Source organism: Sarcophilus harrisii, chromosome 4, assembly GCF_902635505.1.
Source record: "Sarcophilus harrisii chromosome 4, mSarHar1.11, whole genome shotgun sequence".
Lineage (NCBI taxonomy): Eukaryota > Metazoa > Chordata > Mammalia > Dasyuromorphia > Dasyuridae > Sarcophilus > Sarcophilus harrisii.
The window spans coordinates 147,232,280-147,245,564 of record NC_045429.1 but is presented as its reverse complement, the minus strand read 5'-3'; the positions used below and the strand labels follow the sequence as shown (position 1 = coordinate 147,245,564).

At 34.0% G+C, this 13,285-nt stretch overlaps 1 protein-coding gene across 3 annotated transcripts in view; it reads left to right on the top strand.

The window, feature by feature from the left end:
* The first annotated feature begins 814 nt into the window (after positions 1-814).
* The window catches only part of GRM1 (glutamate metabotropic receptor 1), a 433,745-nt gene continuing 421,274 nt past the window's right edge, over positions 815-13,285 (top strand). For all 3 annotated transcript variants that reach the window (XM_031937657.1, XM_031937660.1, XM_031937659.1), the window contains exons 1-2: positions 815-925; positions 2,410-3,424. In XM_031937657.1, the coding sequence (XP_031793517.1) occupies positions 2,701-3,424 (724 nt within the window). In that variant the 5' untranslated portion in view covers positions 815-925; positions 2,410-2,700. The remainder of the gene's footprint in view (positions 926-2,409; positions 3,425-13,285) is intronic.

Below are 13,285 nucleotides of genomic sequence, written 5' to 3'. Positions count from 1 at the left end.
ACTTGATCTTGTCTTTTCATAAGTTGGACACATTCTGTTCATCCAACAGCATTCCCAGAGGGATGGTGATCTTACTTCACCTTTCACACAATGAGCTGTAACACCCAGAGACCTGTTGGGGTGATGCCAACCTGAGAGGTATTTGGATAAGTGTTTTTCTCTCCACTGTTTTCATGTGACCTGGCTTACTCATGCTCAATTTAGTTACATCTTGACCTGAAAAATACAGTCTAGATTTGCTTCTGTCTTCATTTGGTTTACCTTCTCTTTGTCTCCCTCTCTCTGTCTCTCTCTCTTTCTCTCTCTCTGTCTCTCTCATTCTCTGCCTCTATCTGTCTCTCTGTGTTTCATACACACACATGCATGCATGCACATCCCACATTTGTTTCTTCTTTTCATTTAATTTTCTTCCTAGTCTCTGTATCCTATTCCAAAAGGCATATGAAATATATTCTGTATGTCTCCACATTTATTTACAATCTCTGTTCCTTAGTTAGATTTTGTCTTATTGAAGGGAGGGTAATATATTTGAATAGCTAGAAGAAATACAGAGAACATCCACAAAAAGCAGCATATGTACTTCCTTTCCCAACACCTCCACACTATTATTTATGTTTTACTGGTTGATTAAGAAACATAAAATAATAAAAGGAATAAGAGTTCTTTTTTCTTCTCAGTCTTATCTCCCATCCCCCTTCCACAAATGACTGATTTTTATGCATGAGATAATGGATGAGCCTTGGGTGACCTGTTTTCCCCCCTTTTTTTTCTTGCGGTAAAATTGTGTTGAAGAAAGAGGGCACTAGTGTACAGCCCATAGCCTATCCTTACCATGCAACTGGGTTTGTGCTAAAGCTTCTGTGAACCGGAGAGGTGCCACTGTCTGCTTTGACCAAGGAAGAACAGCACCGTCTCCCAGATTCAGGTAAGGCTCAAGTTTAAATCTGCCAAATATGTTAAGGTTGATCTGTAATACAGTAGATAAAAGCTGTCTCCATGTGACAGGAACTGTTCTAATCTCTTTAATTTTCTGCTTGGTATTAGATGCATGTTTATTTATTTTGGCCATGTAATCAGGGAAAGCGTTGAGACCCACTGGTTCTTTGGAATTATCTTCTTTCTTTCTCCTGCACCCGCTTCCCTCCTTTTCTTCATCTCCCCATTCCCATAACCTCTTTTATTTCCCAATTTCTCCTTGAGGAGAAAGAGATCAGGCTAAGGATTGCAGTGGGAGCCAACTTCAGCTCCGTTTGCTTGCTATTGAGAGTCTGTGATTCTATCCCCAAATCAATCCCCACTCCTATTCTCCCCAAATTAATCCAAAAGGAGCAGGAGAAGCCTCAGTGAAACTGGAGAGAGGAAAGGTGAAGGGGGTAAGCGTATGATGTATGCGTGTGTGTGTGTGTGTGTGTGTGTGTGTGTCCAGGCTGTTGCTGCTTTCTGGTGGTTGTGATGAAGGGCACAGGCGAGGAAGTTGAAGGAGTGGGGAAGAGGATTGGGTTAATTCATCCACTGAGTCCTGGCGACTGCAGCGAAGAGATTGAAGCTGCTCGGTGCGCTGTCCAGTGTTCTGAAAGCAGCAGTAGGGTGCAGCTTTCCCACCAATGAATGCAACAGGAAACTATTTCTTTTTCCTTCTTATTTAAACTCTTTTGAACAAAACAGTCTCGACTAAGGTGTATATATAACATTTCATCTACCCCTTTTCTCAACTGTGCTAAACTATTTAATCTCTTCTAATCAGCCGACTCATCTTTACCACTTCTTCCCTCAAAATGTAGTGAAAGGCTGGCTTCTCAGGCAAACCCAAAACACGTTGACTTTCCCAGGCGTTGCCTTAGTAACTAATATGGATTTTCCCCAAGCTTAAATTTCACACTTGAATTTAATCTTTCATTCTTTCTTCTCTTCAGTTTGAAAAGTTTATGTAAATGGTACATCCATTTCGCTTTTTGACCTTTGCTTTGATTTATTTCATGAGTCTCCAAATTTTCTCTCCCAAAAGAATTGGCTCTCTTGAAATCAGAGTGAGAATAGAGAGTTGAGGACAACTAGTAAAAACTTCTGGATTGGACCGTCTGGCAGGAAGAAGCAAAAATACAGGAACACCTTGAAAACTTTTTCAGTTGTTTTTATTTTGACCATCAGGAGACACAGAGTGAGAGGGTAAAGGTCAATCTTGAGGACACATAGCTGAGTTTCTAAATCAAGTAAGATTGTATAGAGTACTAGGGAGGAAGAAAGACAATATTTCTCTAGCTGTCCTTAAAGTGACCTGTAAAATTTTCATCTGGTTGACTTTGACATTTGTTGAAGTGAAAGAGCTAAGAAATGATTAATATCCACTGACTATTTCTTCTAATCACAGTGTTTTTGTTTTTATTCTTACTGCATCTCTCCCCTCCCTAGGTACAACTCCTGGCCACAGGGATTCCAGCTGTGCCACTGATGCATTTACTTTGAGACACCTCTGGGGAAAAAAGGCTCACATTTGTCTGAAAACACCTCCAGTGAGTGGAGGTGGTGGTTGTGGAGGACGAGGAAGAAAAAGAGGAAGAAGAAGTGGGGTGGAATTGTGGCCACTGTTATATAGGAGACACTTAAGGGAGCAGTAACCAATTCAAGAAAAAGGAAACAAGAGACATCTCTTTATCCCCTACAATATTCAGGAAAGAGGAGTCTATCAAATTGGCCACCTGGATGTGTATGGCATCGTTCAATAAGATGATTGGAATGTTGCTGGTGCTTTTCCCAGCCATCTTCTTGGAGATGACTCTTCTACCCAGGAGCCCTGGCAGGAATGTGTTGTTGGTTGGGGGCTCCTCTCAGAGATCAGTGGCTAGAATGGATGGAGATGTCATTATTGGAGCTCTCTTCTCTGTTCACCATCAGCCACCAGCAGAAAAAGTGCCTGAGAGGAAGTGTGGGGAGATAAGGGAGCAATATGGCATTCAGAGAGTGGAGGCCATGTTTCATACATTGGATAAAATTAACTCTGATCCCATTCTTCTGCCCAACATCACGCTGGGCAGTGAGATTAGAGATTCTTGCTGGCATTCATCTGTTGCACTGGAGCAGAGTATTGAGTTCATTAGGGATTCTCTGATTTCTATTCGTGACGACAAGGATGGGATCAATCGATGCCTGCCTGACAACCAATTGCACCATCCTGGCCGGACTAAAAAGCCCATTGCAGGTGTGATTGGTCCTGGTTCCAGCTCAGTGGCCATCCAAGTCCAGAACTTACTTCAACTCTTTGACATCCCCCAGATTGCTTATTCAGCCACAAGCATTGACCTGAGTGACAAAACCTTGTACAAATATTTTTTGAGGGTAGTTCCTTCAGACACGTTGCAAGCCAGGGCTATGCTTGACATAGTCAAACGTTACAATTGGACCTATGTCTCGGCTGTCCACACAGAAGGTAGGGATTGCATTTGAAAAAGAAATGTACTGGGAATGCAAGGGTATTAAGGGAATGTGGTCCAGAAATTGATATCCAATCCCTTTCTTAACAGCAATATTGGATAATACCTCCCCTCTCCTGACATATATTCATTTAGGGAGGCAGGCAGGACATACACATTCCTTACCTTTCTCTTTAATGAACTAAATATTTCCTGTGGGATAGTGAATATTAAAAAAACAACAAAAATGCTTTGGCAATTATTCCTGCAATATGTAGAGTTATGTAACAAATCCTCATCTTTTCTGTAGTTTCAGGGGTAGGTCTCAGGTAATTTGCTAAAATTATAAATCTGAAGATGTATTTTTCAAAATTCAACACTGACCCATGAATTGGACTGGAAAGCTTCAGCAACTTGAACATGTTTCCCTGACCCCATCACTACTGTTCCCATGCCTCAAACTTGCTGAAGTATGTATGAGTAAGAGTCTTCTCCATCACACACTTATGCTGTTAATTCTCGTACATTTCAAACAACCTCCTTAGAAGATTCTGCATTAAATGAAAAATACTTAGCTGACATAGATATCAGGATGTCATTTAAAAATTTAAAAGGTAGCTAATATCCAGAAAGTAACACATTTGTTTTGTTTTCACAAAGACTTGAATTAGCAAAATAATTGGTTTTATTAGCTATTTTTCTTGTTCCATATGTCTCTGCCTATACACAGAAAACTATTGTAGGTCAGATGTGGAAGATAACTTAAAAGATAATCTAATCCAACCCCTTTCTTTTATAAATGAAGAGACTCGGTCCATAAATGCTAAGTTAACCATGTTTAAGAAAGCACAATGCATATAGATATATATGAAAATGAATCTTTGGTAGTTTGTTGAAATTTAATTCTTAAGATCAGACACTAGAAAAAAGAAATTAAATGATGATGGATTTATGTCTTTAAGTAGTTTCATAGGCTCAGTGATTGTTATATAATTATACTAAGAAGTATTAAATGGCTTTTTAATATACTGAATTGAGAAATCAACAAGTTTGATTAAATGGAGCAGCTGTAAGGTAATTTTCAATAAAAATGAATAATTCCATTTCTAATGGCACCAGTGCTTCCAATACAAGCATACAAAGACAGTTTCTTCTCCTCTCTTCAAACATTTATATGTATATAAAACATACATATAAATATATATCATCATACTATATTTTAAAAGTGTATGACTATATTTTAAAGTATGTGTGATGATCTATGTTATTATTAACTCTTTATTTATGGAAGTTTGGACTGCATTATTGTGAACATTCCCCAACTGACTCATTTTTATTAACCTTGATTAAAAAAGAAAGACAACAAAACTTCACATCTCATATTCATCTGAGATACCAACATCTAAGTCTCATTTTAAATATGTGTCTTTTGCACTCTTTATCAATATTGCACATACTTTTCTTTTGTACTTACCAAGTAGTCTAAAATTACATGGTCCAAATATATAAAAACAACTGAATAAAAGAAAACTTCCATAAAGGAAAATGACAAAATCCAGGATGAATGAGTCCAGCTTACTTCATTTAAATATTAAATATTTAAAGTATTAAATATACATGTTCATGTATATGGGTCATTGATTTTGGGTATTCTGTACTTTCTTACGGTAAAAATTAAGTTTTATTATTATGGGTTAGTGTAATGCTTTTCATGTTAGTTCATAGGATAGTTTCCATTCGTTTTTAGAGAAGGGGATGAAGAATGGATTTTCTCTCTGTTTCTCATTTTATCAAAGAAAGCCTATACTTGGGTGTTATGTGACACCCAGAGTTATCTATTTGAAAAAAAATGACCTGGAACTAGGTCTGTTAATTTTCTTGAGAAAGAACTCATATTAAATTTCCATTGTTGTTGGAGTTTGGGTTTGTTTGGTGTGTTTCTGTTTGCTGACTTGTGATGCTAGGGATCACTTCTAAAAATAACTTCATTAGCTGTTTTTCTGCTATTCTAATAACTCCACATGATACTTCATGTGGCTTTTGCTTTTTTGTGAAGAGTTGATATCAATACTTCCATGCACACTTATACATAATTTCCTATTCTTTCTCAATGTAAGTTGTTTCTTCTTCTCCTTAATTTATCCAGCCCAGGAACTGAAATTGCCTTTATTTTCTTTTATTTGCAAAGATGTAGATCATTCTCCTCTGCCTATGCCCCAGTTACAAGGTCAGTCTTTTCAGGATGTGTCTACCCTGCAATTCAAGGATCTACAGGAGATTAGAGAGAAGTGTAGTTTCCTCAGTCATTGAGTCCTCCTAAATCCTTGTCTAGACTCATTATGATATCTATTCTATAATGTCCACGATGGCCTGATAGAAAGCAATTAAAAGCCCACAATTGGTTTTGTTTGTGTCACTCAAGGAAATTCACTGGGAATGTCTTTTGAATTTTGGGGATTTTATAGTGGAATTTCTGGGATGCAACAATTTTCTTTGTTCTACCTCTAGTCATGTATTCCCTCTATTTCTTCTTCTATAATAGATTTTTCTTCAGAATTCTCTATCTTAATAAATCTAGAGAATATACCTAACATCAAACAAATGCAGCACTTAGTAATTAGTCCAGAGAGATAAATCTCAATCTCTGTCCCTACTCCCATCCTAAAACTGATTGGCTGATTTAAAAATCTCTGGGTGGATTCTCTGAACACCTAAGATTTTTCAGTATTTTTTTTTTTACCAATTACATTTCATTATAAACTTTAAAATACTTTGTATTTTTTATCATATATTAATTTCAGTTCTATCTTACTTGCTGCCCTTTTCAAACTTCAAATATTTGAATTATACTAATGGCCTTTAAACTTAGCAGGGTAGAGAACTACTAACATAAATATGGCTTTCCCAAGAATATTTTACCTATTTCTGAATATATACACATACATATATGCAAACATACTAATAATGAGCTTGCAATGAACAATCTGGCTAATAATTTAAAGCTATTTTAAAAATTATGATGTAGCAAGAACAGAAAGTAAAATACTGAATTTTAACATTTTCTTTAAGCAAATTTTAATTTTTATTTGAGATGTTTTTCATGTGAACTTTAAATATCATTTTGTTTTTCAACTAGGAAATATTTATTTTATTCTTTTTCCACCTCCCAGGTTAAAAGAAAAGGAAAAAGAAAATTTTTGTAAGAAATATTATATATAGCCAAGCAAGACTAGTTCTCATGGTATTTATGTCCAAAAATATATGTCTTAAATCCAATCTTTCTGTGTGTCAGGAGGTTGGTAGCATAGATCATTAGTTCTTTAGAACTATGATTGCTCATTGCATTGATCATAGATCATTATATCTTTCAAAGTTGTTTATTTTGCAAAATTTTGTTATTGTATAAATTATTTTTCTGTTTCTTCTTGCTTCGCTCTGAATCATGTAAACCTTCCCAAATTTTTCTGAACCCATTCCTTTCATCATTTCTTATAGCACACCAACATTCCATCACCCTCATTTGCCATAATTTGTTATAAAATAATTATGTACATGGGATTAGGCCAGGTGCTAGGGATATAACATTGAAACATGAGGTGGTAAGTAGAGTAATACTAACACTAGACTTGGAATCAGGAGATTAAAGTTCCAGTATTGGATCTGTCTGACTATGGACAAATTATTTCTCTGAGTCTCATATTTCTCATGTACAAAATGGGTATAATTATATTTATACTACTTATCTTAAAGTGTTGTCATGAAGAAAGCACTTCTTAAACATAAAAGCATCAAATATATTTATGACATTTGTGTTTGATTTTTCAGATGAATCTGCCCTATAGACTATTTTGGATGAGTACAAACATTTTTTTCCTGAAATAGAAGCCTTTTGTACATTCAATAAAAGTAGAAATATAACTTTTTGAAGTTATTTGAAAGCATGACTAATTTCCTAGTTGTTTGCTTACTAATGTTTATAATTTTATTATTAATTGAATTCAATAGCTCAGAAAATCTGATATAAAATCATTTTAATCCTCCAGAATCTATCGTTCAAGCATATTATAAATATCCTTTTTTTTGGATGGAATGTTTTTGGTGAGTGGATGTAATAATTTTTATTAGTAGTAATCATTATTATTGAAAACTTTGTGAGTGAGATTGACTATATTTTAAAGTAATTTCAGATTATTTCCATATTCCCCATACTAATTTAAGGCATGGAATAGGATTGAAAGCATGTTATTGATTGATTGAATATTGAATGAAATATTTAAGGAACAGATCAAATGGTAGGCTGGATAAGGAATCAGTGAAGGAAGGAAATGACCATATAGACTTTTAGTCTATTCTGTAACAAGCTGCTCACCTGGAATCTGGGCCTTCACAATATGCTAAACAGAATACCAAAATAGCCTACTTCTGTGGTGAATAGCTTAGCCAAGGACACTATGTTCTATCTTTATGATGAAGAGCAGGTTTCACATCAAAAGACAAATTCCTCATTTCAAAAGGTTGAAAACAACAATACTTAAAAATAATTTTGGCTGGTTACACTGAAAGTCTTCTTTGGATATGTAGCATTTTCATTATATCATGAATAGATTTTTTTTCACTAAATTTCAGTTCTTGCCTCTCATTGTTTTGCTTTCAGATACTTATTGATTGAACATTTATTAGCATCCTTGTGTATCCTTTCTGAAAGTGATCTATGTCAGTGGCACTGTTGTCAGCAAAACAAAGTTTTACTTGTGTGTTTTACATAAAAACAAAACAAAACAAAGTTCAGCAGCAACAATGAAAGATGCTGATATCCATGTATGAGTAATATTTTATTTTGGTTTCCTTCTCCACTGAAGTTACACCTTTTCCTTGATGTTACTAGATGACTGAGACAAAACACGTACTTCATTAAACTTAAAGGCTTTTAGAAGGGGAAACTCCATTTTGAACAGAAAATTTAATAAGCATTGACTAATGGTACCGCACAGAATCATTTTTACTTATTAAACACATTTTGATCAATTTCATTTCTGAAAGTACTTGTGCTTATTATATCCATTTGAGGTTGGCCTTTTGTACTTTTGTCCTCCATTGATTTATTGTAAGTACTCTTCAATTACAATTCCACTTTTTGTTATTAGGATCCTCTTGATATAGCATAATGACTATTTTGTAAGCTCCTGAGCACAATATCCATGTCCCATTGTCATTCTGGAACATTTCTCTGCATATAGAAGGCACAATTTGTTCTTCTGAACTAAATTGAATCAACTTTTCCTATATTTTGAAAAAAATCTCTGAAAATACTGCAATCTTATCAATTCACTGTCTTTTAGAGTCTCTTTTTCTCTTTCACCAGCACGGCATCTCTATATTTTATCCTCATCTATCACCTTCAAGATCACATCAGAATCTTGTGATTGTGCTTCGCTTATTTTTGTGATATTCTATCACATCATGTAGGCATTTATTTACTTTAGCTTATTGAGTTCAATTAAAATTTTCTTTTTTTTTTTTAACTTTGGGCTTTGGGAATGTCCATATGCTTTATTCCTTTTACAACTATCTGTTTCTTCTGCTGATTGTCCTATCTTCCTTCCATTTCTTTTGTCTCTGTTTTAGTCTTTTATCATGAATGCAGGTTTGACTTGATTTACTCTTATATTAAGAGACGGGAGAAATGCTAGGGCCACAGGAGAGATACCTCTACTAACAGATTATTTATACAGAAATATAATGACTTGATGATGTCATAAATCTCTAGGCTACTGGGAATTCTTCAGGGAGACATACCACTATGATGCAAATAGCACCTGTTAAATAAAGACATTATCTTCTATTTCTCTTATATATTTTATAAGCATTGAATGAAATCTTTGTAGAATTATTTTGAAAAATTTAAAGTTCTATGCAAATGTTAGCTATTATGTTACCATTTTATGATGAGTTAAAGATTGAAAAAAAAGCATGTAGAAAAGCTGCTTCTATAATGTATAATGAAACCTGAGGAACCTTCTTAAAACATGAACCTAGTATTTATAAATGTACCTCAAAGTCCATATGTAATTGGATTTGCACAGTTCATACATAACATGCTTTTCTTACAAACATCTGCTTCTCTTCCAAGCAGCCAATATTGAAGGAGTTGAAGGAAATGATAAATTTGTTGGAGATTAATTAAAATAAAGATGTATTTTTCCCATCTAATTTCATTTCTCCCTACTGCCCCCAGAAGCGGAGGATTCAATATTACTATCTAGTCTTTCTGGGTCAAAGGTCTGGATGATGAAAGTTAAAGGAAAGATGCAATTTGTTATTTTTCTAACTGATGTTAAGTGCCAATATACGCCACTCCTTATTCAGTACTTTGGCTAATAAGTACTTCCCAGAGATAGATATTGGTGAAGTGAGACATTGGAAAGTGTCCTAGACTTAGAGGCAGAATAACTAGGTTTTCTATTCACTGACTATGTGACTATAGGCAAGTTTCTTAAACTTTCCCCCCTCATATATAATGGAGAAAATATTAGAATAATATCACCTAGAGATCAGTTAAAACAATTAACACTATGTTAAATGTTTTGGCAAAAGTCACTCTTCTGTACTCTGTTGCTCTATTTATATGGTTGTGTGAGTTTGAGTTCAACAAGCCAGCCCCCTAGACCTTGTAGATGATCCAGGACTGTTATGTGTCAAGTGTTATGCAAATTTTAAAATACTATATACATATGTGTTATTACCTAAACTAATACTTTATTTACTGATGAATAATCTGGGGTTGTTTATTATGGTGATTCAGTGTATTTTATCATTTGGATTTCATGAAGGGCAGAATGAGAAAATCAATAGACAAATTGTTTATAGCATGCTTGGATAAAACTGCTTACCTTAAACTTCCAAATATAGAGTGGCAAAGAAAACTACTTACAAGTAACAAATAAAACAACTTTTTCTTTATAAATCAATCTGACCAGGGCAGAGGCAGATTATCAATATATGACCAGAGTAGATTATCAATTACCTCCCTAATTCAGGGAACTAAAGCATACAATTTTCAACTCTTTTTTTGTTTTGTTTTTTCTTTCTCTTTCTTTCCTTTTGTTCTGGTTTTTCTTTCACAACATGATTGGTATGTACATATCTTTAAAATGATTGTAGACATATAACATATATCAGATTGCTGTTTTGGGAAGGGGGAGGTATAGGAGTGATAGAGAAAATATTTGGAACTCAAAATCTTACAAAAATGAATGTCGAAAACTATCTTTACCTGTAATTGGAAAAATAAAATATTATTGAGGAAAAAGTAAAACAATAAAAATCTCAACATAAAAAAGAAAGAAAATGTTTTTATGAATGTTAAAGACACGAAATGATTTTATTTTTGTAGTTGTAGAAAAGTTTCCTAATGTTAAGTATGAAGAAGGATTCAAATTATGATCTGTAAAATGGGGGTGATACATTTCATACTTCTGACAAGGTTGTTTTGAAGGTCAAATGTGGTCATTTATGTAAAATGTGCTTTAAACCCTAAGTGGAGTTGGTCAAAAGTTTTCCCAATCAGTAGTGGGTATTGCCTGTATGACTAAGCTCTTTGCTTTTAGTCTGGGCAACATAGGGAGAACTAGTTTTTATGTACAACAAAAACAAAAACAAAAACCCAGCACTGAAGAAAGCCATTATGTTTTCTGATTGGTTCCTTAACAAATATAAGTTGTCTATCCTTAACTGGTATTTCCTTGTATGGCAAAAGTCTTTTCCTTAATCTTTAGTATATTACTCACACATTCTTTTATACTGTTTTTTCCCCTATGCCTTCAGCTCTAATTCTTTTCTTTTCTCAATCCTCTATTCTTTTTCTTCCAGTATCAGGGGAAATGTTAACTTTCTCTCTTTCCCCTACCTATATCTTAGATTTCATACCTTCCTGTGTCTTGCTTAACCTAGCTCCATCAATCATTCCCTTGCTGTCATACATTGTCAGTTTCTCTCTGCAGGATACTTCTGAAACTAAAAATTAGCTCAAATCTCACCTTTAAAAAACCTTTTTTTTCTTGTCTCTGCTACCCTTTTAAGCTGTCATTCTGTATTTATCCTACCCTTTGCTGACAAGCTTCTAGAAAATGTAGTCTATATATTTGTTTTATTTCCTCACAACCTACCCACTAAAACTTACAGAATAGAAACACAAAAGTTTAGAGTTTGAAGAAGGTTCTCAATGGCCATCTAGTCCAATTCTAGCCTGAAAGGGATCACCACATAGCTAATGCAATGACAATTTAGACTATGCTATAAGACTTTCAGTGAGGAGGAGCCCACTCACTCCTTAGGCAGCCCATTTCAATTCTGGATACTTTTAATTATTCACAAGTGCTTCCTGACATCAAGCTCAAAATTGCCATCTGCCTTCACATGTCTAAACACTGCTCCTGATTCTATCCTCTAGGGCCAAGCAAAATATCTCCATTATTTCTTTCATATAAGAGCTATTTTATCATAATCTTGCTGAAATGTCCATTTTCCAGGTTAAACATTTTCAGCTTTTCAACTGAATTTCTTTTAAAAAATTTATCCAATAATTTATTTTCCCCCAATTATGTGTAAAAAGTTTTAACATTCTTTTTTCCAAAAAAATTGAATACCAGATTCTTTCCCTCCCTCCTTCTCCCTCCCCACATTATTGAGAAGGCAATTAATTTGACATAAATTATGCATATGTAATCATGCAAAATATATTTCCATATAAGTCATGCTGTGGAAGAAAACAGGAAAAAAAAACACCAAAAAAAAAAGTAAAAAATTCATCATTACCAATTCTTTCTCTGGAAATGGACAGCACCTTTTCTCATAAGTCTTACAGAATTGTCTTAGATCATTGTATTGTTAAGAAGAGCTAAGTTATATGTAATTACGTATTTTTAACAATATGATATTGCTGTTACTGTGTAAAATGTTCTTTTTCTGCTCATTTATCTTTGCATGAGTTCATGTTTTTCTGAAAGCATCTGTTCATCATTTTCTTTCTTTCTTTCTTTTCTTTTTCTTTCTTTCTTTCTTTCTTTTTTTTTTTTTTTTGCTGAGACAATTGGAGTTAAGTGACTTGCCCAGAATTACACAGCCAGGAAGTGTTAAATGTCTGAGGTCAGATTTGAACTCAGGTCCTTCTGACTTCAGGTCTAGTGCTCCCAGTCATCATTTCTTAAAGCAAAATAGTGTCTCATCACAATCATATACAACAACTTGTTCAACTATCTTCTAGCTGATAGACATCCCCTCAATTTCCAATTCTTTGCCATCATTAAAAAATCTACTCTAAATTCTTTTGTACAAATATGTCTTTTTTCTTTTTCTTTTCTTTTTTTTTAATCTCTCTGGGATACAGACCTACTAGCATTACTTAGCATTACTTGGATAAAGTATAAGTATGTTTTTTTTTTGTTGTTTTTTTTTTTAGCCCTTCCAAATTGCACAATTCCAAATTGTTTTCCAGAATGGTTGAATCAGTATACAACTTCACCAAAAGCACATTAGTGTTTTATTTTATCTACATCCCCTCCAATATTGTAATTTTCCTTTTCTGTCATATTAGTCAATCAGACAGATGTGGGATAGAAACTCAAAGTTGTTCTAAATTGCACTTCTCTTATCAGTAGAAATTTAGAGATTGTTTTAATATGACTATAGATAGTTTTGATTACTTTATTTGAAAACTGTCCATTCATATCTTTGACCATTTATCAATTAAGGAATGGTTCTTATTTTTTTTTTTTTTTTATAAATTGGACTCTGTCTTCTATGTTTGAGAAATGAAGTCTTTATCAGAGAAATTCACTTAAAATTTTTTTTTTCACAGCAATGTAATACATATAGATATG